Source organism: Drosophila erecta, unplaced genomic scaffold (assembly GCF_003286155.1).
Source record: "Drosophila erecta strain 14021-0224.00,06,07 unplaced genomic scaffold, DereRS2 tig00000055-arrow-pilon, whole genome shotgun sequence".
Taxonomy (NCBI): domain Eukaryota; kingdom Metazoa; phylum Arthropoda; class Insecta; order Diptera; family Drosophilidae; genus Drosophila; species Drosophila erecta.
The window spans coordinates 13,703,221-13,727,677 of NW_020825200.1; the positions used below are offsets into that span (position 1 = coordinate 13,703,221).

The window sequence follows — 24,457 nt, forward strand, 5'->3', positions numbered from 1 at the left end:
AAATATACTACCTCAACATTTTATTTCAGTCATATCACGAACTAAAGCGCGGAGTTCGTGAAATTGCCTGCATAGGCACGGTATATTTTTGCAAGTAAAGTATAAAATACCCTATACTTACTTTTGATATTTTACCGGCACAGTGCGCCTGTTGTTTTTAAAGCATTCAGATAGAAAATAAATCCAAAAGATAGAAAATAAATCCGGATATGGTTGTCTGCCGGTTCTTTCAACAAGGATCCTGCCGCTATGGCACAAAGTGCAACAACGAGCACTTCGATGTCAAGTGAGCGCATAGATATTAAAACTAACTCATGATGAAATCATTTTTTTATATATGCACATATTTTAGACAATATCTCAAAGCCGACATGGAGTCCAGCCTCAATGGCAAGATGTGGCCTTTCTCCGTCTACGGACCCTTCAAAGACAAGGCGAATTTTCCCAACTTCATCGAGGATCAATCCTTCGAGGAGGTCCGATTCATGTGCTACGAGGCCAAGCGACAAAACCAATTCGAACAATTCAGCCAACAGTTTAACCGCGAGGTCCTAGAGGCTACCAACAAGATGAAGACCATGCTTCAGATGTCGCCACAGGTCCTGGACACGATGATCAAGATCCACGAGACGCCGGAGGGCGGCACTGTGTCGGCTGCCCCTCAGCAGCCCAGTAATCCCTTCGCTGCAGCCGCTCCGGCATCCAATACATCCGCATCCATTTTTGGAAAGCCCACGCTGAGTGCGGGAAATATATTTGGAAATTCCACAAGCCAAGCCAGCAACACCACCAGCATTTTCGGCGGAACTATGGCTAATGCCAATGCAGGGAATAGCATTTTTGGTGGAGGAGCTGCGGCAACAGCAGCAACAAGTGTCTTTGGACAGCCACAGCAGCAACAGCAGCAACCTGCTGCTCCAGCCTTCCAAGGGGGCAATATATTCGGCCAGGCGCAGGTGCAGGTGCAAGCTCAGGCAGTGAATCCCAATCCGTTCGGTGGCTTCCAACAGCAGCAGCAACCGCAGGCAGCGGGAATCTTTGGCCAAGCCACAAATACCAATATGGGCGGAATGTTTGCTCAGGCAGCTCAACAACAACAACAACAACAGCAGCCGCAGCCACCTCCCTCCGGATTATTTGCTCAAGCAGCAGCATCCGCATTCCCGAATCAACAACAGATGCAGCAACAAATGCAGCAGCAGCAACAGATGCAACAGCAACAAATGCAGCAGCAGCAACAACAAATGCAACAACAGCAACAGCAGCAGCAACAGTTTCAAATGCAACAGCAACAGCAAATGATGCAGCAACAACAAATGTTGCAGCAGCAACAGCAAGCTCAAGCGACTAAGGAAATCCAATTGTCAGTTTACAGTCGAATGGAAGATCTCAACGAACAGGAAATAGAAGCATTCAAGGCGGATCAATTTCTACCATGTGCCTTGCCATTCAAACCACCGCCACGGGATCTTTGCTGAACCAAAAACTTTATGGCAAATTGGCCTATAATGTATATATTTTAACAGGGGCTGATATAAAATAGTTACAACTAAAATACTAATGCATCATCATATTGAGTCGTTCCATGTTAATAGAGTAGACGGCATGGGAGCCGATCAGGTTGCGATCCCGGAAGGCCAGTTGGCAGTCCTTGAGAGTGATTACTGTGCGTTCGGTGGGTTGACTGAAAGAAACATAACTTAAGCACGACGGCATTCTTCATCATGAATTAAATGCTTACACTTCTTCGCAGGCGGAGAGGAAGGTGACATCGTCGTTCTGTCGCCGCATAAAGTTGGCCGTATTTAGTTCCTTGTCCAGTTCCAGCGGCGTATCGTCCACCTTCTGACGGGTGACGGTGTTGCGTAGCGAAGGATCACGGAGTTGCGCACCTACATCGTAGTAAAAGTTTCCCTCGCCGCTGGTCTTGTAGTGCTTTCGCTTCTTGATGATGGCCGATAGCAGATCTTTTAGCAGAACTTGCACGGCCATGGCAACGTACTCGGCGACATTGTCGTCCACGGAGACTAGTCCGATTTCCCAGGCGCCGATCAGAAATCGTCCCATAATGAATCCCGCGTCGGGCAGGAAAAGTTCTTGGGCGCAGTAGCGCTGCGACTGGAGCTGCTGCTGCTGGTCCGATGGTGCCCCGATTGTGGACGGCGGACGGATGATTTGCATATTGTCCTCGGCGACAAACTCCAGGACGTCGCAGAGCTCAAAGTTAAGGCGCTCGGCGAAGGTGCGGGAACTTTTCTTGCGCCGTTTGCTTCGGTTTCCACTACTGCTGCTGGTTTGGACAGCAGGAGGATTCTCCAGCGGAGCGAATGCGTCGATCTTGTTGAGCAGCGCAAGCAGGAACTGATTGTGCAGGTGCAGTTTGTCCGGTGTTAGGATTTTTCGCGACTCCGCATCGAATTCCTCCTTGGACCAACGGCTGCGGAACCAGTTCTTCATATTGGCCCGATAACGCTCCCAGTTGTCGCCCAGAGCCACCACTAGCGCCTCCTTGGTGGCAAGAACTCTGTCGGTAAGCATTTTGGGATTGGCAATATCTATTAAACAGGAATATACAAATGTTTGCAATGAAAACAAATGGATGCAGCTGTTTCGAGTGACCGTACAGGACACTGCTGAAAATACCAGAACCATTTGGTATAAGTAAACCGCTATTTTTGATGGGCTCTTGAAAGGAAACAAATTTAATTTTATTTGTTTACAAATTTTTTATTGTGTATAAGTTACATAATTAAAATATAAAAATAAATAATTCAGCCCACACCATTCACACAATTTAAAGATAGAACTATATAAAAAAATAGAATAGAATACATCTCTTGGTTAATGTTAAATTATATAACTCATAAATGAAAGTACTTAATTTAAATTTAACAAAAATTGTCAATACAATGAGTATTGTATATTAATGCTACACATAGATGATATTAGCATAAGCTAATAATATTGAAGGTAAACATTACACTGAGGAGAACTCTTGGTTCAATAAATATTGTAGCTGATTTAAATATTTTCTTTTAAAGGAAATCTTTTAGCCTAAAGTTAATTAGCGCGATCCCATCGCCACACTGTGCTGTCGTCGCACACGCATACCAAAATGGAACCGTCTTTGGAGAAGGAAGTCTGTCGGATGGTGGAGTTGCTCTTGGGATGAACCAGCTGGCTACATTTTGTCAAATTGGGATCATTACAGTCCAGTTCCCAAACGAAGGTTGTGCCCAGTTGGTTGCCCAAGGCTAGAATCTTTTGCCAGGCGTTGAAGGCGAATCGGACGAACCAGATCTCGCACATCTTATAGTCAAAGTGATGCAGCACCGTGGTGGCCGACTCCTGTGGCTTAATCTCGTGCCATGGGACAGAAAGTTTGCCCGGCTTCCAACACACAATTGAGTTCTCGCAGGATTTCGAAAAGACAAAGTCGCCAAACCACTGAACGCAATCCACATAATTACGGTGTATGTCCCTCGTAGAGAAGTCAGGAAAGTGCTCCTTGATTGTGGGAAACGGACCCGTATTCTTGTTGGGACTAAAACCAGAGCTCAGCTCGATGGCCTCTTTTATATCCGGCTTATCCAGTCGCCAGAGCTTCAATGAATGATCCATTCCACTGGACATGATGCGATCACCGCGCAAATCGAAGTCAACTGACAACACTTCGTCGCGGTGTCCTTCCACGCCGCCGAAAACTGCCACACATACGTCCGACTGAATGTTCCAAAGGCGCAGGGAGTGATCCTTGCTGCCGGACAGAAGTAACTGCGGCCTAGTTGGATGAAACTTTAGCTCATTAATGGCGTGCCCGTGACCAATGTAGTTTTTGCTGCACTGGTGCTTCACCGGGTTGAAAATGCGAATGACGCCGCGGTAACCAGCCGCGGCCAGGACAGGATCGCCGGTCACAGAGTCGTAGGACCAAGCGCATGTGTAGAAACTTTCATCGGTCTAACGAGGCAAATGATGTACATTTGTATGTAAGTAAAAGTGTATGATGAGTACTTACATCTGGGTCTGCGTAGACCTGCAGCAGTCGAATGCCTTCGCAGGACTCCTGGCCGGTGCTCCTCTCGCACTCATAAATGGAAACGCGATCCTTTCCAACGGTGGCGAACACCTGCGGCTGGCTTCTGTCCAGGTACGGATTGAACTGCACCCCAAAGATCTGGTGGTTGTGGTCCTCGCGGACATGGGAGCTGCAATGCATCCGGGTAATAATCTATGTGCATTATGCGGTGCATAGTAAAACGCACCTATATTTGTACAAAGGCTGAACCATTTTTGGCGCTTTAACCCGCCGACACAGGCGGTTCAATTTCCGTGTGTTCGGCGATTTGCTCCTGGTGGTGGTTGTAGTGGTGCTGAACAAACTGGCGGTGTCCTCCCGATCCACGGAATTGACTTCGTGCTCATCATCCGGCTCAACAACATTGCAGACACTCGAGGAATTATTGCTCAGCACTGCCTCAGGCGGCGATTGGTTAGTAAATTCGTCCACCTCCGTGGGTGGCTCTTCGCTAGGGGAAACTATTTCACAGGGACTCGTTTCTGTCATGTCTGGTTTACTCCGGCAAACTTTAAAGCTTCTTTTGTTTACAAATTGGTTTTCCACTAGAGTGACCGTTTACAAATACTACCATGTAAAACAGCGTTGCCATTCTGGCGCAAAACACCAAAACAACCCCGTTTAAATTACAATTGTAATGTATTTAAATCTAATTTACATAGTTATAGTTTGATTAATCTACTTCTTGGCGGCGAGCAGCTCGTCCAGGTGCGCCTCCACCTCCTTGTGTGCCTTAACACTATTTTCGGTGCGAGAGGCCGCCTCATGTACAAAAAAATTTCGCAGTAGTTCTGCTTTTGTTTGAACGAGTTGCGCCTGCGCCTGTTGCAATTTCAGTTCATTGGCCAATTGCGGTCCCAATTTCATTTCGGCGGTCTCCTTGAGAAGGGTGCACTTACGGGTGAGGAGCCCAACCAATTTCTCCACGGCGCTGCGATGCTCTTCCTCCAGGCGCAGGATCTCCTTTTGCTCGCAGCTTAGGTCCGCCTCCTGGCCGAGGGCATCCGGAAACTCCTCGCGTATCCTGTCGCACAATTCGGCAATGGGTTGCAGATTTGCACGTAACTGAGCGGATAATTTGGTGCGCAACATCTTGTGATCCGTATAATTCAAGGGCGGATAACTGCTGCCGCTCTGAAGGCCTTTTGGATTACTAAAGATTATTCAACGCTTTTGGGATAAAACTGGAGATCTCCTACCAAGCACTTGCTCCTGACCAGCTACCTCGGTTTCGCCCAGTCGCACATAGCTTCCAATGGAAACCGATTTGAGGGCCCTTTTGATTTCAGCACTCGGATTTGGCCCCACATCCAGGCGTCGCAGCTCGGCCAGCATTAGCTTAAGCTTGAGCACCCTCTTCAGCTCCGCATCGCGCGTCTCCAACAAATCTTTCGGTTCTCCGGGCAAAAGAGTGGCGGATGGATCATCCATTTAGGAGGCAAAATGCTTAAATTGACCCGAAAATTGATAGTTAAATTCGAATGGGCAAGCGCACATGGCTGCGATACGGCAACGCAACTGAGAAAAAGTGTGACCAATAGCCACTAACGATATAATATTCTCATAATGGTCACCCTAAAATCATTATTCAAAGCGTAGCGCTAGAAAAACGATCTTAGCTTAAAAATGTTGAATACCCAAATAATTATGGAACAGATGCGATACCATCCCATCGTGGCCACTATTAGCATAGGAGTCAGCACTGTCCTGGCATCCGAAGTAATATGGAAGGTGGTCCAGTACTTTCGGAGCAAACGAGAGCGCGCGAACCGCGTGCACGAAGTGGTCGTCTTCAATGAACTGGGCGAAATATGTGCGGCGCAGCACCTGCGGAGCACCAGGCCAGGATCCCAGGAGCCGAAGGTGTCCCACTGCTGGAACACGCATTGCACGCTGCGAAACGTGGGCAAGATTGCGGAGCAGATCGACCGGGCTGTGTACTCCATTGATCTGGCCATCTACACCTTCTCCTCGTTTCTTTTGGCGGACGCACTTAAGCGGGCCCTGCAGCGCGACGTGAGTATCCGAATCATCAGCGACGGTGAGATGGTCTACTCCAGTGGTTCTCAAACTACTGTGCTGGCGCGCTTGGGAGTTCCGGTCCGAGTGCCCATTACCACGTACATGATGCACAACAAGTTCTGCGTAATCGACGGTGTGGAGCGCGTTGAGGAAATCCGTCTGCTTAGGAAGCGCAAGTGGATGCGTCCGTGCTATAGCATCGTAGTCAGCGGCTCCGTCAACTGGACGCGTCAGGGCCTGGGAGGCAATTGGGAGAACTGCATTATCACCGCGGACGAGAAGCTTACAGCCATGTTTCAGGCGGAATTCAATCGGATGTGGAAGGCTTTTGAGAAGACCGGGGAGAGCCTAATACAGCACAAATAGAAATCAATAGTTTTAAAGTATGACAGCAACTTTGTGCCAAACTACCTGTAAGTTTCTCAATATACCAAATAGTTAGTTTTTATTTTGTAAGTGCCTCCTATTAAACTAATACTCTGTAAGGCAATTATGATCTTCACGCAAAAACGCAGTACCAAAATAAGTTGTTCTATTATCAGTATAATATTGTGAAATTTAACATCACATTGAATGTGTTGACTAATTTTGCAAAATGAAATGACTTCAAGGTGCATTTAGTTATGGATCAGATTAGACTATATTCATAAATCAATAAAAGTTAATGTATGATATATTCATACAAAAAATGTATGAATGCACAAAACATTTTCAATAATGGTATGACTGCCACATTTTATGAAAGACTTCATTACACTTAAATATCCCCTTAAGTAAATCGACTAAGCTATTTGTCCTGCTGTTTCAGTTTATCAGCGCGACGCGAGAACAACTCCTTTAAGCCGTTGAGTCGCTCGATTTCAGCCCGAATCTCCTGATATTCCAGATAGGATACTGCCGATTTAACCAATATATCCTGTTTTAGGGTGAGCACGCGGGAGACTTCCTTTTGCTTCCTATGCAAAGCGGTCAGTTTAAGCGAAACAGACGATTCCTTGGGCGCCTTGGACTTCTTGTCGTGCTTCGATTTCTTGGACTTCTATGGAGCTCAGGATGAAATGAGTTTTAGTTAGTAAATAATTTTGTTTACCTACTTTAATTTCCATTGCTTATGTCGAGAGCTCCGCGTGTTAGTTTGTTATTATGTGCGTGGTGAATGGCAAAAAATGGCAGGGGAAGAGTTGTGGCGGTAAAAACTGTAGCACTTAAAAACGTAAAAAATAATAAAAATTTTGTACATGAGAAATTCGAAATAATACATTTTATTTTGAAATGTTTCATGCCAAATTAATAATTACATTAGATTTTAATATTTTATACATTTTTCGGTGCTAATGTGCGCACATAACTGTAAATGACAGTCTGGAGAGTGGTATTCAATTTCACTCGGTATTTTAGGCACACTTGGTATATTTCCGCCTGCTGATTGCGGTCACACCGGCGTCGTTTACTTGTGAAATTTTCTGTATTTTGTTGAAAAAATAATATAAAGTATGGGTTCTTCGTCGTCTGGAAAGAAGCACAAGAAGGATAAGAAAAATCGCCATCGCTCGCGATCGTCGGAGCGTCAGCGGCGCGCAACAGAGGACGAGGATGTTACTCTGGACCTCACCGACGACTCCTCGTCGCGGCACAGACACCACAAGCACAAGAAGCACAAAGAGCATCGCCACAAGCACCACAAACAGAAGGAGCGGGAGCGTCCGAACGAGGTCATCTCGCTGGAGGAATCGGACTCGGATAGTAAGTGTTTGCCCGCTATTTCACACAAAGTGCAGGCCAGGCTCAAGGGCGATTGCCGTAGGCGGGGGATCCGACGGAAAAGCGATATTCTGATTGACGGACCACCCATTGCCCGGCAATTGTCTTGGTGCTGCACTTTTCCTTTTCCGAACGTACTAAACCCATCGTTGCGTTTCTCCACGTTTCTCCTTTTCTTGCAGGTGTCCCGCTGCTGGAGCAGATTGTGAGTGGGAAAGCGGATGTGGTTGAAACGTTTCGCCTGCTGTGATGATTAGACAGTTCTAACCGGTGTTCCCTATTTCCAGGTTCCGATTGCGTGGAGGTGCCGGTGCAGGCGCAGGAGCAGGCCAAGGTGAGGGACGCCAGAGAATCATCCAATCGTGACAAGGAGCGGGATTCTGGACGCGAGCGTGAACTCCTTAGAGAAAAGGAGCGAGAACGTGAGCGGGAACGTGAGCGGGATCGTGAGCGCGAACGGGATAGGGATCGGGAAAAGGAGCGCGAAAGGGAACGCGAGAAGGAGCGTCTTAGAGAGCGGGAGGAACGCGAAAGAGAGCGTGAGAAGGAACGTCTCAAAGAACGCGAGAAAGAACGCCTTAGGGAGCGTGAAAGGGAACGGGAACGAGAACGGGAGCTCACAGCTCCACCACCACCCCAAATCTCCAAGCATGCCGAATATGAGTCTAGGCGAGAGCGCGAGATCGAACGGGAGCGGGACGCCCGCAAGCGATCAGGCAGAGAACGTGAACGTGAACGCAATCGTGAACGCTCCCGATCCCAGTCGCCACCCTCGGCGTCGCGTAAGCCAGCCACCAGGGAACGCGAGCCCTCCTCTCGTTCCTTCTCGCCCATACCGGAAAACGGTGCCGGCGATGTCCTGTCCATTACGGAGACAAACAAGCTTCGCGCCAAGCTGGGTCTGAAACCACTCGAAGTTGATAGTGGTCCGAGTAAGGTAGGGCCTCCTGCTGGAAGCAGTAGTAAAGGGGAAAGCAAGAAACCGCCTGGCGAGGCCGATCTATCCTCGTACAAGGATGAGTGGGGCGAGTTCTTGCACAAGCCGGCCGACAACCTGAAGGAAAAAAAGGAAGCAGAGAAGCTGCGCGAGAAACTCAAACAGCGCAAGGAGAAGCGTTTCTTAGAGGAGCGCCTGGCTCGCATTAAGACACTGGGAGAGTCTGATGAGGAAACTGACAATGTGTCCAAGTGGGTGGACAAGAACAAGCGGGTCGTCAACGAACGCGAAGAGGCGAAGCGTAAGGTATGTAATTAGTATTCCACCTTTGAAGTTGTTGTAATAAACCTTTCCATTCCTAGGCCAAAGAGTTGGAGGAATTAGATGAGGCCTTTGGTGTTTCGGAGATGCTCGAGAAAGAGAAAACCAAAGCCCGTCAGCGAGCATATGGCGATAGCAATCTAAAGGGCCTGCGTGTGGATCATGATATGGATGATTTCGGCGAAGGGCGCACTGTTATTCTAACTCTTAAGGATCAAGATGTGCTCAACGAGGAGGAAGGCGACACTCTAGTCAATGTTAACATGGTCGACGAGGAGCGCTACAAGAAGAATGTGGCCAACAAGAAGCAGAATCCGCTCAGTTATGGTTATAACGTATACGAGGAGCAATATGATGAATTGGGCAATCCCATTGAGCGGTCGGTGCTGGAAAAGTACGATGATGAAATGGAGGGCCAGCCGAAAAAGCGCAAGAACTTTGTTATTGGTGAGAATATGGATGAGGAGCGAGAGCACAGGCGCAAGCTCCTGGAGATCAAGACGAAATTAGCCGGCAAGCGTTTGGAAACCTTGGAGGACACCAATCTGCAGCTGGCATCGGACACCTACAGTGCAGAAGAGTTGGCCAAGTATGTTTTAAATCGCACAATGAAGTATAGTTTTAATGCAAATACTTTTATTTATTTCCAGATTTAAGAAGCCAAAGAAGAAGGTTAAGAAACTTCGACAGAAACTAAAAGCCGAGGATCTTGAGCCTTTGGCGGAAGGCGGTACATCAGGTTCTTCAAACTTTGGTAGTCGAGGAGGACGTTATCGCGATCACGAGGATGTGGAAATGGAAGAGAGTAAACCTCAAGTTAAAATAGAAGTAGAGGATGATGATTTGGAACGCGTTCTTGCCAAGGCTCGCAAACTAAAACAAAAGGAGAATATCATCAAGAAGCCTTTGCCCGTTGACTTCGAAAGTATTCAGCGGGAGATAAAACCCGAACCTGTGGAGGACACCGCTTCAGGTGTGGTCCTTACCGGCGTCGATGGCAACATTGTATTGAACGCCACAGCTGAGTTTTGCCGCACTCTGGGCGACATACCCACGTACGGTATGGCGGGTAACCGTAATGAGGACTCCAACGACATGATGGACTTTGACAAGACCGAACAGCCGGAGGAGCACACGGAAACACATACCGATGAGCCTGCCCTAAGTCACGGCACCTGGAATTCGGTCAATCCCGATGAAATTATGCAACCCGCCGATTTGGATAATCTGGGTGAAGACCTGGAAGATCGTGCCATTCTAGACGAGGAACCCGACGTGGGAGCAGGTGTAGCGAATGCTTTGCGACTGGCGCTGTCTAAGGGATACCTTGAAAAGGAGGAAAAGAACAGACCTAGCAACACAAAAATGGCCCATCTGCAGGCCAAGAACTATTCCATTGAGGATAAAGCGGCTGGGTTAGTGGTTATACATCCTAAACAAGCCATCTTATGTTAATGTGATATCTTTTCAGTGAGGACGACAAGGTTGGCCGTCGTGATCGCTTCCACTTTGGACCGATTACTGACTTTAAGGACAAGGAGACCTTCAAGCCCAATGTCAAGTTGGATTATATCGATGACAACGGCCGCATATTGAACCTCAAAGAGGCTTTCCGGTACTTGTCACACAAGTTCCATGGCAAGGGACCGGGCAAGAACAAGATTGAGAAGCGTCTCAAGAAAATGGAGCAGGATGGGGTAAGTTTATCATTAATCAAAGATTATGGGTATAAATAAAGTGGTAAATTTGTTTCTTGCAGCTAATGAAAACCATGAGTTCGACAGATACACCCTTGGGAACTCTGACCATGTTGCAGCAGAAGCAGAAGGAGACGAAGACCGCTTACGTGGTGCTCAGTGGCAGCAACAAAAACGTGCCAGGTGTCAGTGGCTCCGCAATAGCCAAATTCAAGTAGAGAAGGGTGCAGGAAAGGCAAGCGATTTAATTACCAAGTATCCATAACCAAATGCAATAGACACTTCCTAATCCGCGTACTAAATACTTAAGTTTACTACTCCCACATATGTATCCGGCCCAAATATGTAATTCTCTTCATATTTATTCAAATACACTTTGGATTCATCTTAAAAGGCTGATCTCGATGGGAGGATCTTCATTCCGACGGGTCACTGAGAAGTAAAAAAAAATAGAACAGGTATGCAGCAGTGTCACAATGTGTACTTACAGTTAAAGGATCTGCCAAGAATTGTCCTCTTCGGGCCTTGAGCCATCTGAAAGCCCTTACCAATCCTGTCATAACACCCAATTTCAGAGGACCTGCTTTTGAATCTAAGGGTACACTTTGCTTTCCCGTATGGAATAGAGTTGATAAAGACTTCCTCAACATTTGGCGGCGTCAGAGATACACCCAAAATCATCAAAAACTGGTCGTCGCCAGTTCGCCCGAAATCCACGCCACCGTAGCCGAAGATCAGAGCTTGCAGGAAACCACCAATGCCGGTGAGGAAGTTCGCCGACCCATCGTAACCCATGGGGGTTTCACTCCACACCTTAAACTCGGGTCGAACGTAGCTCCTGTAGCCACGCTCGAAATACTCATTCGCCAGGGTAAGCTGGTAGTTTCGGATATAATTGGCTGCGAACATGGACCACGTCATTGCAGGACCTGATTCACGGGTCACGTTTGCGTAAAACCGAAGATCATTAATGTGTGCGGAGCTTTAGCAAGAAGGAGTGCGGTTATTAAATGGATACTTTCTATATCAGGCATCAACTCTAAGCCTCACCTTGTATCGAAGTTCAAAGGATATCCGAGTAGAATGGCGTCTGCCTGCTTGATAATAGTGTTCCGCACATAGCCCTCATACTCGGGATGATAGTTTAGGCCCTCATCGTGTAGAATCACCAAACCATCGCTGACTACGCGCCATTTTTCAGTGCGCTCGGTGCTGGCATTACCACAATGTTTGGCCAACCACTCGGCGAAATTCAGTGCTATTTTTGCCACCGCATTGGTGTACACATTATCGTTAACATTCGGATGATCCTCATCGGGCCCCATTACGTTCAGCAAGTGGCATGTGCTTGAGGAATCATCGCAGGTGGCCCGGCTCACCAGGAAATCGGCCACTTCAGCGGTTATGGGCCATGCCGTCTCACAGGTCCACTCGCTATCGTTTGATTGGGCGAAAAATCTCTGCAGGGCAAAGGATATATCGGGGGATATATGAATCTCCTGCTCGGCCACCTCGGGACAACAGGGATTGGTGACCTCTGCTCCAGTGTACGCACTCTCCCAGGGAAATCTTCAATGTTCAAGATGTGTTCAGCTAATTATCTGAATGGCATCCACTGAATGGCTCACCTAGCTCCCTTGTAACCAGTGGCATTGGCATGGTACTTAGCCGCCTCCAGCTTTCTGCTGCGATAGCCCAGCAGCTCCTTTGCATAATCCAAGCCGAATAGAGTGACTACGGGCAGCATCCAGATCTCCGTGTCCCAGAAGTTGTGCCCCTGGTAATCCGACTCCAGATCACCACGCCCCAAGCCAGTAGGACTTAGTCCAAAGAAGGGTTCGTTTTTCTGGTTGCTTTTGAGTGACGGAAGCGAACTTACGATATAGAATATACCAGCATTCACAATCTGCGACAGTTCCAGAGCATCACCCTTGATTTCAATGGAAAATTCATTGTCCCAAAAACTGTTCCACGCCTGGGTGTGATTCTGGAGAAGATTTCTGGAGCTCAGCTGAAGCACATCCTGCAGTTCCTTTCGTGCTACACTTTCATCTCTGTCTATGGTAAGGATAACTCTATGGCTCAATTGATCCTGCCAGGTGGGCCACTGCAGTTCGAGGGGTTGCTCCAAGGATTCACTGAATAGAACAAAGATCTCCTGAGGATCTGGTTGGAACTTCTCGTTCTCGACCACCTTTGTTCGTCCTCGCAGTGTGCGGTAATCCCCGCTGGATGAACTGCCATTGTTGACAACGACGAAGTCAAAAGCATCACTGGAGTTACCGGCGAACTGGGTGAGCCTCAGGTACTTCGGAGCTGCACATATGGACAATTGTAATTATTATAAAAAAATCATATAACTAAGCTTACAGTTAATCCTTGAGTTTCGGTTGGCAAGTCTATTAGCCACCACTTCATAGACCAGCGCACGATTGTAGAACTTGTGCGGATAGGTTCTCTGTTCCACGGAAATCCCTAGACTTCTGTACGTTGTGAGAACGCGGAAGCAGCCATCTCGGAGATCCATCTCGTAGCTGGTTCCATTTACCACATCGCTGCCAGTGGCACAACCGAAGCGATCACAAGCTTCCGTGCTGATATTCATCCAGTTGGGAATGCGAGCCCGCTTGCTGTTTCCGCCGGCTCCGTTGTAGACTCCGTTCATGAAGATCGCATCTCCGAAGACCGTGTATCCCACGTGGCCATTGCCCAGGGTGGGCATAAAATTCAGGTCCGAGGGCGGACTGCAGGGCAATGATAATTTATTATTATATATTATATTACGTTTAGGCAATTGTTTTTGACTGTATAAACTACATATTCTTGGTCTTAACTGCTCAAATATATGCAGATAACAGATAAAAGTGGTATTCCTCATAAAGTCATACTTATTTTGACAAGAGCTAACTAGTCACTTATTAATTTTACATACTAATATTATATTATATTGCTATAGTACCATTTTCCTTAGATTTTCAATATTACCTATGGGTTTTCAGAAGATACGATTCCGGCGTTTCCGCCCAGCAACTTTGCAGAAGCGCTATTAAACCGATAAAAGCAATACTCCTCAGCATGTTTTCGCGATCTACTTAGCAGGGAGTTCCTAACTATACTGAATTCGTTTCTTTCCTCAGCTGGTTGCAGTTTCCATGAATTCGATAAGAACGCTGATAATATATGTATTAGATTTAATCTTTGCGGGGTGGCATGAGCTGATTTCTACAATCGTCTGAATTGAAGTCACTTTTCCTATTAATGAGCACTATCGGTGCTTTCCCTACTCTTATCAGCTCATATATTGCAATCGAAATCCACTTAAATATGTGATTAATAAAATATTACAAAGGAATATTACCCATAGTAAAATGGGTGCAAAAAAAGGTACCTTGGGAACTAAACCTTCATTTACATTTTATAGTTTTATCCAAATTCTTCTAGTTCATTTCTACTTCAGCAATAAATAGTGTTTCTTACTGATAAGTTCAATAAACAATACATTAAACTTCTGTTGATGAACCCATTACGTTCAACTGCCTTATTAGCTGTGACTAAGAAATAGGAAAACTGATAGGAAAAGTGCTCATGAAATGCAGCAAATATAATATATTAAGAAGGTTGCCCTTCGGCATTGATCTGAATATCTTTTGCCGCAATTCCCATAATAGTGTTCCATGTCCAAAGGCAATTGGCATTCTTCCCAAGCACTTGACGATAATAAAAAACTAAAATACGGACAGAGCTGTACATTAAAGAACCTGCCTTTTTGTCGCATCGCACTTGGAGATCTGAATGGGTAGATTCAAGACCAGAAATCGACTTGGATGGGCATCCGAGATTATCAAGACGCAGATTAGACCTGACCCAAAGAGAAGCTGCGAGTGCTGAGAGGAGGACAATCATGGGAAATCTCATGTCTAATGCATAGGAAAAACTCAAACACCAAATGGGAATAAAAGTCATTAAAGATTGACTACTGTCAGGTGGCTAAGGTCTGAACTCGGTGGCTGCTGGGTGGCCCTAGACTACATTTTTTTCACCATCTTTTCTGTCTCGTTCTTTTTATGATATTTTCATAATTCCTGGTTACAAGGTAATTATGGTCTTTGTTGTCGACTCTAATTACCTGGGAGTCAACGTCTGCCCTTTCCCACATCGGAAGTGGGCTGTGCTCCCTTGCAGAGCTTTACATCTGGTTGGATGGATCCATATAGATCCGATGTGTTCAACGCCATCTTAGATATCTGACAACGAAGCGTAACCAGGCCAGGAACAGACTGCCTATAACCGATATGCGTTCGTGACTGGAACCCCATGTGATGGCTCTACCCCTAGGTGCATACGTGTACAGATATGTCTTCATTCGCACACTGGAAATAATTACGTTGCGCCTCGTATTTCAAAAACTTTTCTATAAGATCTTTTCTATTTGATCAACTATTTAGTGCTTAGTAGATATCCATTTTGTATACTTATACTTAGGTATCATATCATGCAAATTCTATTGATTTTGCTCCTCCAATGCACAATAACATTATTGGCTTATACGGCATGTCGGCATTTTTCTGAAGTGCACCCGTATCTGTGCCTTTATCTGAATCTTGCCGTGCTACAGTTCTCTCTCCGAAACTTGAAGTTCGGCTCAGCCGAGCTCGGCACTAATTTTAATGGCGTTACGCCGCGTAGGTTTTCTGCTCAAGATGCATAAAGAAATGCTCAGGTGTTCGTTCCCCAGCCAGTTGGCTCACTTGGCGGAGTCTTCCACGGCTGTGGTTTGGGTTGGCACGAGATCCCCATCGGCGAGTGTGTGGGGCTGCCCCCCAGTGATGTACCCCATTTCACTGTATCATCCCCCGCCACGTATGTATCTACATATATGTATCTACGTACGTACGTAGATACATACGAGTATGTGCATATGGTACTTTTCAAGAAGTCAAAGTCGCGGCTCTATCGCGATGTTGTCGCTTGCCGGAGCGTAACTGAAATACTGAAATATTAAAACAAATTTTTCCGCTTTTTTTTAGTTTAGTTTAGTTTTAGTTATGTTGTTGATTTCCTTTTGTTACTGTCGGCCATTTTGCTGGCGGTTTTGGTTTGGTTTGGCGTCAGATTTTTGTTTTCTTTCTTCTTGTTTTATTTGAAGTGTTATTTGTTGTTCTCCCGTAGTTTTTGCTTTTTTTTTTTTTTGCCAACCTGTTGGCCAAAGAGTCGAGTCGAGAATTTTACGCAACGAAGCGTTGCCAATGAGTTTCCGCTTTTGGAGGCATTGGGCTTAGTGGTCGCCATCCAATGGCTAAAATGCCATGCGATGCCCAAAAGTAGCAAAAACAATGTACAGTGTAGTTAGCCAACTCGATTTGGTTTATAAATGGGGCGATATATTGGAAAGGGCCTGGCTCGCAGATGAAAGTAATATTCCACATTATTTATGACATTAGGGTTATGAAGCACAAAAATATGTAGATAATAAAGAATAAAGTAAATAGAATAGATAATAATAAATAAATAATAGTAGAATAAAGTAATGGGCTGTTGGAATAAGACCCAAAGAGCAATTACCCAAATATCTTAAGACGGTATTTTAATTTATACAAGTATTTTAGTTAGATATTTAATTCTTTGCCCAAACTAACAGTGTAATAATTCTTTTGATGGGCATGCATACATTTTCCTGAGTTTTGAAAGGTATTAAACTATATATTTGTGAACTACCCGGCTAATTCTTCACACCGCTTTCTAATCGCAGCAGAATTACGAAATAATTTTGAACTTTTCAAATGTTTCTGCCCCCACCCCTCGCCAGCCCGCGGTGACCCAAACTATTGGTGGCTTTTTATATGTTTTTAGGGCCCAAATGTTTTTCTGCCTAATTTGTGAGCAGGTGGGATGGGGTGCTCCCCCCCACCTAAAAATGAAACGCGTGTGAAAATCATGTTTATTGTGCGGCCACCCAGCCATTGTGTTCCACACAAATACAATGTACAATGTGGCAAGCGGAGGGACACATTACTACAGGCAGCCAGCAATCATGTGCTTTCCCCTGGCATGGTTTTGTTTTTTGGTTTTCTTCTGGTTTTTGAGCCCAATTGTTTTTGTTGGGTTTTTGGGTGTTTTCCAACTGTGAGCCGGGAGCTGCCTAATTGTTGTAATTTGGCTAGATATTATATTTATTGTTTGCCAGATAATTATGATGATTATCTATGAAACGGAGTGTTTAAAACGTTTTCCACCGGCCTGGGAACCCGTGGCCCAAAAGACCTCGCAGCCAACAGCCAACAGCCAACCCCACCGAGCATTTGCAACTCAATTATGGACGAGCAGCGACTTCTGGCTCATCCTCACCAGCTGCTTCTGCCGCTTCTGGTGCTTCTGGTGCTTCATTATGCACCTGACCACTGCTGCAATTTCTAGCTGATAATTTGCATTATTTTGTGCGCCCAGGTGGCTGTTCCCCGCATCCGAGGTGGAGGTCCAACATCCATGGCTATGGCTGTGGGTTCTGCCTCATTCATGGATGATCTCACGCGTTGGGCACTCGATTTAATTACACTAAACAGAAGGGACATGTTCGGAATATGTTATAGATAACATTTGTGTGGTATAATAATAATAATAAAATGTTACAGCATTTGGTTGGTTTTGGGACCCACAAAAAACTAACTTTAGACAGATAGTTGAAGAACTGAACATGATATTATCATACTGTAAACTATAATTTTTTTATTTGAGATTGTATAATAAGATTTTATACTTAGATTATCAATCATAACTTAATGTTTTAATATTTTTTAGAAATATTAAAATTATTATTAATATTAATGTTAATATTTTTGAACAAAAAAAACGACTCTTTGTGCATATTTTGCAGCTGGGTGTTGCATTTTCGCTGGATGCGCCTGCCATGTGCAGTGTGTGTGACCTTTTCGCGGCTGCACTCCAATTCAATTACAAGCCGCCGGGGGAACAGAGAGAGACAGGTGGAGAAATGCGAGAGAGAGGGCACCATGGTGTGCGAAGATAATTATCAGCATGAGGCGCAGGTTTCGGGGATTGATATGTAAATGTTCAGTTGCTTCATTTGCAATGCGTAAGTCATCCACCAAAGTGGACAAAAATGCACAAAAAGCGAGAAGAGCTGCAAATGCAACTGCAACTTCAAATGGGTGCGACATGTGGTGACGCTTGGCTGGCCGCCTAATTAAGGCAGGTCAGGATCGTGGGAAAGGTCTCGCAGGGCATTCCTGTTGCCTGGAGGACACCACTGACCAAGTGGCGTATGCGCAATGCTCGCGAGAGTGGGGTTCGCCCCACCTCCCCAATTTTTGGCCCGCAGCGGGGTTGGTTAAACATTTGCCGTAATTTTACAGCTGCTGGTTGGTTTAATGCTTAGACAGCGGCCAACCGTAACCGCAGGCCAAAAACCTGAAGAATCCGAGGAAGAATATATATTTCTTGGCTCGCGCGCTCACTCAGCGTGATTAGGGTTTTGTGGAAAAACAGATTTCAATTATTACACCTGTTGCTGCTCGGTCACCGAACACCCCTCCCAAGATTTCCAACTTCTTGGCTTTATAACTCTGCCCGCTTTTTTCATTTCTTTTTTACATTTTCATAAGTTACTTGGAGCGTGCTTCCTGCTACGCAATGATGTACTCAGGAAAATCGTTCCTTAATGGATGAAAAATAATAAAAGACTTTATTGAACTACATATATAACTGTCAAAATAAATGTATTTTTAGATATATATCTTTTTACATAACTCATAGGTTCAGTTTTAGCACTCTGTCATCCCGAATTTAAAGCTGCTTTTTTGAGTGCAATGCACATCAGTGCTGCTCCGTGGCCTTTCGGAGATGGAGTGCCGATAGAGTGAGAGGAACTCCCCTAGATGGCCCCGCGATAGTCCATTCAGCTGGCCAGCCAGCCAGCAGCTTCCATTGATGAGGATCTGAGCTGGGGCCATCGGTTCATAAATATTTCTCGCTTCTTTCTCAGGTAATCACAGGCTCTCGAGTTACCAGTCGCCATTTAAGGTGTGATCGGGCTAGGATGGGGCATGAATCCACAGCCACATCGACATCCACATCGACATCTACTGCGACTTGGGTTCTTTAACTTCAACTTCAGCATCAACCGGTAGCCCAGGTCCCTCCATTGGCATCCACCTCAGCACGTTTACGCATCAATGCCGCATCTCGAGGAGAGTCGGACTTTGTGGAAATTGATTTCAGATTTTTATTGTTTCAGAGCGCTTCATATCTCACGTCATCGCGGGGAGTGGATACTCGCTTATTGATACGACCATTGGCCAATAATAGAGTTGTTATTGCACTTTAATTGAAGTTATGTCTGTGGCGCCATCGGCAGGTCCTAACACCTGGCTGCAAGTCTCGCAAATTCCGGGGGAATGGGTAATATTTGATTGAAATACCTACCTATGCCCAATTGTTGATTGTATATAAGCCGAGTTGGGTTTGTAATACTCTCAAACATTGTTAAAACAAATTACTTATGTAAGTATATAGAATAATTTGCAAGCAACTTAAGCGGGGTTAAATTAATAAACATATGCTAAAGGTTAGTAGCTTAAACGTTGGCTATTTTTATATAAATGTGTGGTGTGGTTTGCCAAGTTGGTAGAGCTAAAAAATTACAATGACTTTTGGGCAGTAGGTTGATTAAACTTAATTGTGCAGATTTCTAAGATTTATACTTGGTTTATTAAGTTAACCTATCGGCATTTGATAGGCATTTTGTTGCACAGTGTAGACGGGAATGTGCTTTATAGCTTGTGCTAACTGTACTCACTCAGCCTGCGTGTTTAGCGCATCATTTTTGCTCGGCTTTCCACTCACAGCAGCGGAAAACTGTTTGCATTTTACAACCAAGTTGTACCTAGATCCGTGCCACATTGCATGTTGGATGGCTTCAGCCGGAGATAACAGTCTAAATTATTATCATACTCGTAGGGTCGCCAGCACTATCTTGTGGCCTCTTTCGCTCGGTGCGGCCATCTCGCTTGCACCCACTCCGACTTTGGCAACCTGTTGATGTGTTCTGCCTTTTGCACTTTTTTGATTTTCTGCTCCGCTGGGCTTGATATGTTGCACGGCACATTCGGTGGCACCGCTTGCATCCTCCGCCAAACTCAACTGTACCCCCCGAGGTTGGCCAGTGGCTGGGTCCCCCATGAAAATGTGGAAAACTATAACGACTTGCGAGTGCTTGCGGCAAACACCCTGAAGGAAAACACGTGCGACACTTGGCTCGGCCTGAAAATGGTCGAAAAATGCTCTTTTCTCATTTCGCTATCGTAGATCTGTCAAAGGCAGCCGTCCGTAACCAGAATTTCATGTGAAAGTGAACGGTTGGAAATAGTGGAAATTAGGGGGTTTTTGATATTGATATTTTAGTGCCCCTAAATTTAATGACACTAGATGGGATTTTTGGATAGGTTTTCTATGAATTATGAGTACATTGCAGCAGTGCAATGATTGTAGTTTCGTATACCAATAATTCTTGGCTTTTAATAAAAAGGTTTTGGTAGAAAGTAATGCTACTTCCTCAGTCGATTTCATAAGCCTTACTTATTTGCTGGCTGGAATTTTTCTGCGTGTCCGTTTGAAAGAGAACCCTGAATGGTTTTTGAGCTGGTTATTCTGGGTTCAGTTACATAGGTCGTGAAATAATTAGCGACTAGTAGAGCTGCGATAGAGCGCGACACATATCATTGCCCGATGAACGGACTTGGAGTTGGACTTGGACGCGGACGTGGACATGGACGTGGATGTGGACTTGGACCTGGGATCGGCAACTGAAACCGAAACAGAAACAGAAGAAGTGCTCTGTAATTATGATGAGGCCAATACAAGAAACGACCCTAAACTCGGCGATTGTTGTTGTCTCCCCGCCGCTTCTCCGCCCCCTTTTTCTTTTTTAGAGTAATTAAGAAATCCTCTTTACGGTTCAGTTTCTCTCCCTCTTTCCGTAATATATTTTTTATTTTATTATTTTTTTTTTTTTTTTTTTGGGTTTTTGGGTTTTATGTCCGGGGCTGTGGCAAAAGTTTCACAGAATTTTGATGACTTCACTTACAGTCAAATGGAGTTACATACCGGTACATGTGGGTTATTATTATTGTTTCTAGCATTTTGGTAACACAAGTAGGCTGTTTTGCCCTACGAAAATAAATGAAGGTTCTACAGGGCGGCGTGTTACCCAACAAAGATGGGCTTAAAGGGTTGTTTTCGATAGCAGATGTGCTTGATTTAACAAAATAGCTTAGTAAAATACTTAAGTATATTGGAAGTTTGACAACTACAACGCAGTTCTTCATTGTGTTCTACCATTTTATAAGCGCATAATATTGCCAGGCCCAACAGGGTATGGCCAAGTCCAAACCTGACTCTTGTTGACCCCTCAACTGGTCAGTGGAACCTTAACCCGACTGCTGTTCTTTTCAGTGCCGTGTTGATATGGAATTAAGCACTTGGCCCTTTTCTCGTGTTGGCCGTTCTCGCTGGGCGGCCAATTGCTTTTGACCCGGACCCCAGTTTCCCCCACTTTGCACATCCGTTAGGTTCTGGAAATGAATTTTCCTGTTTGGTAAATTTCGGTGAAAGTTCATAAGACTGTTAATTGCAGCAGTGAGGAGTGATGGCGCGCAGAGAACTGCATTGCAGGATTGACTGATTGGGCTCCATGAGGTGAAAGTTTGCCGATATTGTATGTACACGGTACACAAAAAAAGCATTTGGGAAACCAAATGCAATTTGCCAAATGTCTTTGCCAATGATTGCAACACAAGCGGCAACGAAAGCCAGCCAAAAACAATAACGAAATCACAAAAATTGCACAATTGGCCGAAAGCAATCGAGCTCAGCTGACTCATTTTCATGGAAAAACTATATCATCTGCGGCACAGACACCCCGTATATACATACATATATGCTTAGACAACAGAAATGGGAAAACAATATCATAAGCGGAAATTTTGTTCTTTTCTAAACTGGAACTTCCGCAGGCGAGATACTACCTCCGTTTAAGGTATAAAGTGTTAGTTTGTATGAAGGAACCCATGAAAATTTTCTGCGTTTTTTGCGCCTCGTCATTTCCTTATCGCTAGGTGAAAAGAATAATGTCACCAGCAGCAGCCGACTGCCGGCATAATTAATTATCCCTGCTTTTCGGGGCTACCGTTCCGATACAACCTCGATGTCATGCAGGCGCTCATATCCACCAGTTACCAGTTGGCATCGAGGGTTCCGATGGTTCACCCCCATATAATCGGGTCTTGGTACCAAATGCGAACCGAGCACCGACGGCCATAAACATTATCGCATGTTCTACACTTAGATCATCATCGGCTTCTGCGGGGTTATACTGCCTGTCTATATGGCATACGTATATAGTATTCGTATGTAGGTACAGGTACATCGCAACAACAACAGCGGCAACGCATCGTCACGGTTCGATGACAATGTAAAAAAAGTAAGGAAAATAATAAAAAAAGAGCATTTCAAATGAAACACATGAACGGCCCGAGTTTTGTGGGCTGTTTTCTGGCCGAAATGATAGCTGCGTTCGTTCACCACGCTAGCTGTCTATTTAACGTGTTTCTAGAAATAACTATAAATGGGTTCCAGAAAAATAATCGCAATAGGCCTCATGGGTGTGCTATTTACTATATAGTTTTTAGTAGAGCATAGAAGTCACTGCAGTCGCTGAGATCGTCTGTGATCTATTTTATATCCATTTACAAAGAAACTGATAGGTATAAACAGATACTTTACCAATTTAATGACAAATTAAAGCAATTTTCCAAGAAGTCGTTCTAGCTCATACATATATAAATCACAGATGCACTTAATCCCATTTTTTGCCGACAGCTGGGTGGAATCACATCATTAGATGGATAAATGTGTTTCGCCAACTTCCTTTATTATATTTTGCCACAGATCATTTGCAGAACGCTTGTATTTGGGCTGCTGCTTAGCCAAATGGAAAGCGGACCGCCGGGCTTCTGGCAAATGTTGCATCCTCGATCCGCGGCAACTGCAGCAGCAGCAGCAGCAGCAGCCAGAGCAGCAGCTGCAGTTTGTTGCTGCAACTAATTGCATTTGGCCGGGATCGCCGGCCAGAGCTGGGATTCAGATGCAGCTATAGCTGCATATAGCTGCATATAGCTTTGGATCCAGCGTCTAACGGTGGCGACCGCTTCCGTTAAGCAGCATGAAAAACGACAAATGAAGTTTTTCTTTATTTCTCTGCACTTTCCGACGCTGTTGTTCTGTTATTTGCTACGAAATCAAGGCGTCGAACTACCCGTTAAGAACTAACAGTAGCGCCAAAATCTCCACTCCAGTGCGCACAAAATAAATAAATCACCAAAAGTTACCAGTGATTGGAGCTGCGATTTAACCATTTTCCTTTTCTACATCCTCCAACTTGATTTACTTTACTGAGCGGAAGGTTATATAATGTTTATGGTAAATATCTGTCAGTCTTAGGATAAATTGTTACACAGTAAATAGCTCTTTGCGGTTTCAACTGTTTATATGCTACAAATAACACTCATCTGCGTAAATTTATAATATTTTTAATACATTTTGTGCAGCAAGTCTCTATTTTTGTTGCCTTAGGGTTTTCCATGCAGTTGCGAGCGGAAGCGTGAACTTATTACAATGTAACAACCTCGGCTCGAACCTTCCTTAATGGTAATAGGGATCGATTAAGGCCGCGTGCTGCGACTTCCGATGCGCCCAAAGGAAGCTAGTTCCGCTCGGTATGGCCCATAATGATAAGGAGTGCGTGTGGAGGCTGCTAAGAAGATTGCTCTAAACGGTTTGGTAATGGCCAAACAAATTATGTTTGATCGTCCAGCGGAAGTCTTGGCCAGCGAAAATGTCATCGACGCAGCACACGGCGAGAAATTCTTATACAGACTCGAAAACGTATGTTTTATAGCTATGAACTTGTAACCTAAATGTGTTTAACTTTACCAATGAGTAATCAACAGTAGTAAATGCTTTTCGTTAGAGTTCCTACTATCTCACAGTCTAATAATCTTGCTACTAATAATCTTTAAATAGTTTGAAACGTATATTACATATTGAAGACGAACTTTGAAACTGTGCAATGTAGATAAGAACTGCGTGCAATGGAAATATCTTACAGCTACAAACCGAGACTTGGATCTTAAGAATTCAACCTAAATCATAGAAACGCTACATTAATAAGGCAAACTTAAGTATATCATTGTGATATTATAATAGATCTTTCCGTTCCTGTGCGCAGTGCCGAGATCGGATACATCGGAAGAGTTCGTTGAGGAACGGCTTGATTCCGAACTCAGGTGCCTAATGATCATTGCGACCGAAGAGCGCGGCTCTCTTGCGCCAGTGCAAGCGAGAGGAAAGACAGGTAAGAGAGCGGGCCGCAGAGAGAGAGAGAGAGAGAGAGAGAGAGAGAGAGAGAGAGAGAGAGCGAGAGAGAGAGGGAGGGAGAGCACGAGCGGGACGGCTATAGCTCGCGCACCTGGTAATTACACCTGTGCTAATACGGTTCGCTGCTTTGCCTGCGACAGAGCGAGACGGCCAGCTGTGCGCAGTTTTGGAGAGTTCGTACCGCCGCGAGGT

At 45.1% G+C, this 24,457-nt stretch overlaps 8 protein-coding genes across 10 annotated transcripts; 3 read left to right on the plus strand and 5 right to left on the minus strand.

Annotated features, from left to right (window-relative positions):
• Positions 1 to 56: 56 nt before the first annotated feature.
• Positions 57 to 1,573, plus strand: LOC6543304 (ras-interacting protein RIP3). Its single transcript, XM_001969751.3, has 2 exons — positions 57 to 286; positions 353 to 1,573. Exons 1-2 carry the CDS (start codon positions 210 to 212, stop codon positions 1,476 to 1,478), a joined length of 1,203 nt encoding a protein of 400 aa, XP_001969787.1. The 5' UTR covers positions 57 to 209; the 3' UTR covers positions 1,479 to 1,573.
• LOC6543171 (transcriptional adapter 1) lies at positions 1,499 to 2,630 on the minus strand. The gene is made up of 2 exons (XM_001969752.3): positions 1,742 to 2,630; positions 1,499 to 1,684 (listed from the first exon to the last, which is right to left on the minus strand). Exons 1-2 carry the CDS (start codon positions 2,536 to 2,538, stop codon positions 1,558 to 1,560), a joined length of 924 nt encoding a protein of 307 aa, XP_001969788.1. The 5' UTR covers positions 2,539 to 2,630; the 3' UTR covers positions 1,499 to 1,557.
• Positions 2,631 to 2,719: 89 nt separating this feature from the next.
• Positions 2,720 to 4,607, minus strand: LOC6541581 (polycomb protein esc). The gene is made up of 3 exons (XM_001969753.3): positions 4,266 to 4,607; positions 4,019 to 4,208; positions 2,720 to 3,960 (listed from the first exon to the last, which is right to left on the minus strand). The coding sequence occupies exons 1-3, from the start codon at positions 4,565 to 4,567 to the stop codon at positions 3,061 to 3,063; spliced, it is 1,392 nt and encodes a 463-aa protein (XP_001969789.1). The 5' UTR covers positions 4,568 to 4,607; the 3' UTR covers positions 2,720 to 3,060.
• Positions 4,568 to 5,630, minus strand: LOC6542660 (augmin complex subunit dgt2). Its single transcript, XM_001969754.3, has 2 exons — positions 5,278 to 5,630; positions 4,568 to 5,220 (listed from the first exon to the last, which is right to left on the minus strand). Exons 1-2 carry the CDS (start codon positions 5,507 to 5,509, stop codon positions 4,757 to 4,759), a joined length of 696 nt encoding a protein of 231 aa, XP_001969790.1. The 5' UTR covers positions 5,510 to 5,630; the 3' UTR covers positions 4,568 to 4,756.
• On the plus strand, positions 5,615 to 6,612 carry LOC6542904 (mitochondrial cardiolipin hydrolase). Its single transcript, XM_001969755.3, has one exon. It carries the CDS (start codon positions 5,705 to 5,707, stop codon positions 6,464 to 6,466), a length of 762 nt encoding a protein of 253 aa, XP_001969791.1. The 5' UTR covers positions 5,615 to 5,704; the 3' UTR covers positions 6,467 to 6,612.
• Positions 6,613 to 6,712: 100 nt separating this feature from the next.
• LOC6542700 lies at positions 6,713 to 7,478 on the minus strand. 2 transcript variants are annotated; one of them, XM_026978248.1, is made up of 3 exons: positions 7,399 to 7,478; positions 7,195 to 7,304; positions 6,717 to 7,136 (listed from the first exon to the last, which is right to left on the minus strand). In XM_026978248.1, exons 2-3 carry the CDS (start codon positions 7,204 to 7,206, stop codon positions 6,888 to 6,890), a joined length of 261 nt encoding a protein of 86 aa, XP_026834049.1. In that variant the 5' UTR covers positions 7,207 to 7,304; positions 7,399 to 7,478; the 3' UTR covers positions 6,717 to 6,887. The 2 variants fall into 2 exon arrangements, with proteins under 2 accessions (XP_001969792.1, XP_026834049.1); XM_001969756.3 differs by lacking the exon at positions 7,399 to 7,478 and having other exon boundaries at positions 6,713 to 7,139; positions 7,195 to 7,295.
• Positions 7,478 to 11,209, plus strand: LOC6542502 (U4/U6.U5 tri-snRNP-associated protein 1). 2 transcript variants are annotated; one of them, XM_001969757.3, is made up of 6 exons: positions 7,478 to 7,843; positions 8,149 to 9,104; positions 9,161 to 9,708; positions 9,770 to 10,534; positions 10,591 to 10,816; positions 10,879 to 11,209. In XM_001969757.3, the coding sequence occupies exons 1-6, from the start codon at positions 7,594 to 7,596 to the stop codon at positions 11,032 to 11,034; spliced, it is 2,901 nt and encodes a 966-aa protein (XP_001969793.3). In that variant the 5' UTR covers positions 7,478 to 7,593; the 3' UTR covers positions 11,035 to 11,209. The 2 variants fall into 2 exon arrangements, with proteins under 2 accessions (XP_001969793.3, XP_026834048.1); XM_026978247.1 differs by lacking the exons at positions 9,161 to 9,708; positions 9,770 to 10,534; positions 10,591 to 10,816; positions 10,879 to 11,209 and adding an exon at positions 8,044 to 8,066 and having other exon boundaries at positions 7,483 to 7,843; positions 8,149 to 8,239.
• On the minus strand, positions 11,160 to 13,927 carry LOC6541527 (protein-glucosylgalactosylhydroxylysine glucosidase). Its single transcript, XM_001969758.3, has 6 exons — positions 13,802 to 13,927; positions 13,187 to 13,560; positions 12,445 to 13,132; positions 11,867 to 12,385; positions 11,305 to 11,798; positions 11,160 to 11,248 (listed from the first exon to the last, which is right to left on the minus strand). Exons 1-6 carry the CDS (start codon positions 13,891 to 13,893, stop codon positions 11,199 to 11,201), a joined length of 2,217 nt encoding a protein of 738 aa, XP_001969794.2. The 5' UTR covers positions 13,894 to 13,927; the 3' UTR covers positions 11,160 to 11,198.
• Between the last annotated feature and the right edge of the window lie 10,530 nt (positions 13,928 to 24,457).

What these genes read in the sequence shown, in the direction of transcription:
- LOC6543304 (XM_001969751.3), top strand. Translation starts at nt 210, where the DNA reads ATGGTTGTCTGCCGGTTCTTTCAACAAGGATCCTGCCGCTATGGCACA. An exon ending in AACGAGCACTTCGATGTCAA is followed by an intron (nt 287 to 352) that starts GTGAGCGCATAG and finishes CACATATTTTAG; the next exon opens with ACAATATCTCAAAGCCGACA.
- LOC6543171 (XM_001969752.3), bottom strand. Translation starts at nt 2,538, where the DNA reads ATGCTTACCGACAGAGTTCTTGCCACCAAGGAGGCGCTAGTGGTGGCT. An exon ending in CTCTCCGCCTGCGAAGAAGT is followed by an intron (nt 1,685 to 1,741) that starts GTAAGCATTTAA and finishes TGTTTCTTTCAG; the next exon opens with TCAACCCACCGAACGCACAG.
- LOC6541581 (XM_001969753.3), bottom strand. Translation starts at nt 4,567, where the DNA reads ATGACAGAAACGAGTCCCTGTGAAATAGTTTCCCCTAGCGAAGAGCCA. An exon ending in CAGCCTTTGTACAAATATAG is followed by an intron (nt 4,209 to 4,265) that starts GTGCGTTTTACT and finishes GATGCATTGCAG; the next exon opens with CTCCCATGTCCGCGAGGACC. An exon ending in AGGTCTACGCAGACCCAGAT is followed by an intron (nt 3,961 to 4,018) that starts GTAAGTACTCAT and finishes TTGCCTCGTTAG; the next exon opens with ACCGATGAAAGTTTCTACAC.
- LOC6542660 (XM_001969754.3), bottom strand. Translation starts at nt 5,509, where the DNA reads ATGGATGATCCATCCGCCACTCTTTTGCCCGGAGAACCGAAAGATTTG. An exon ending in TGGTCAGGAGCAAGTGCTTG is followed by an intron (nt 5,221 to 5,277) that starts GTAGGAGATCTC and finishes GTAATCCAAAAG; the next exon opens with GCCTTCAGAGCGGCAGCAGT.
- LOC6542904 (XM_001969755.3), top strand. Translation starts at nt 5,705, where the DNA reads ATGTTGAATACCCAAATAATTATGGAACAGATGCGATACCATCCCATC.
- LOC6542502 (XM_001969757.3), top strand. Translation starts at nt 7,594, where the DNA reads ATGGGTTCTTCGTCGTCTGGAAAGAAGCACAAGAAGGATAAGAAAAAT. An exon ending in AGTGCAGAAGAGTTGGCCAA is followed by an intron (nt 9,709 to 9,769) that starts GTATGTTTTAAA and finishes ATTTATTTCCAG; the next exon opens with ATTTAAGAAGCCAAAGAAGA. An exon ending in AGAAAATGGAGCAGGATGGG is followed by an intron (nt 10,817 to 10,878) that starts GTAAGTTTATCA and finishes TGTTTCTTGCAG; the next exon opens with CTAATGAAAACCATGAGTTC.
- LOC6541527 (XM_001969758.3), bottom strand. Translation starts at nt 13,893, where the DNA reads ATGCTGAGGAGTATTGCTTTTATCGGTTTAATAGCGCTTCTGCAAAGT. An exon ending in TATCTTCTGAAAACCCATAG is followed by an intron (nt 13,561 to 13,801) that starts GTAATATTGAAA and finishes ATTGCCCTGCAG; the next exon opens with TCCGCCCTCGGACCTGAATT. An exon ending in ACTGGTTACAAGGGAGCTAG is followed by an intron (nt 12,386 to 12,444) that starts GTGAGCCATTCA and finishes TGAACATTGAAG; the next exon opens with ATTTCCCTGGGAGAGTGCGT.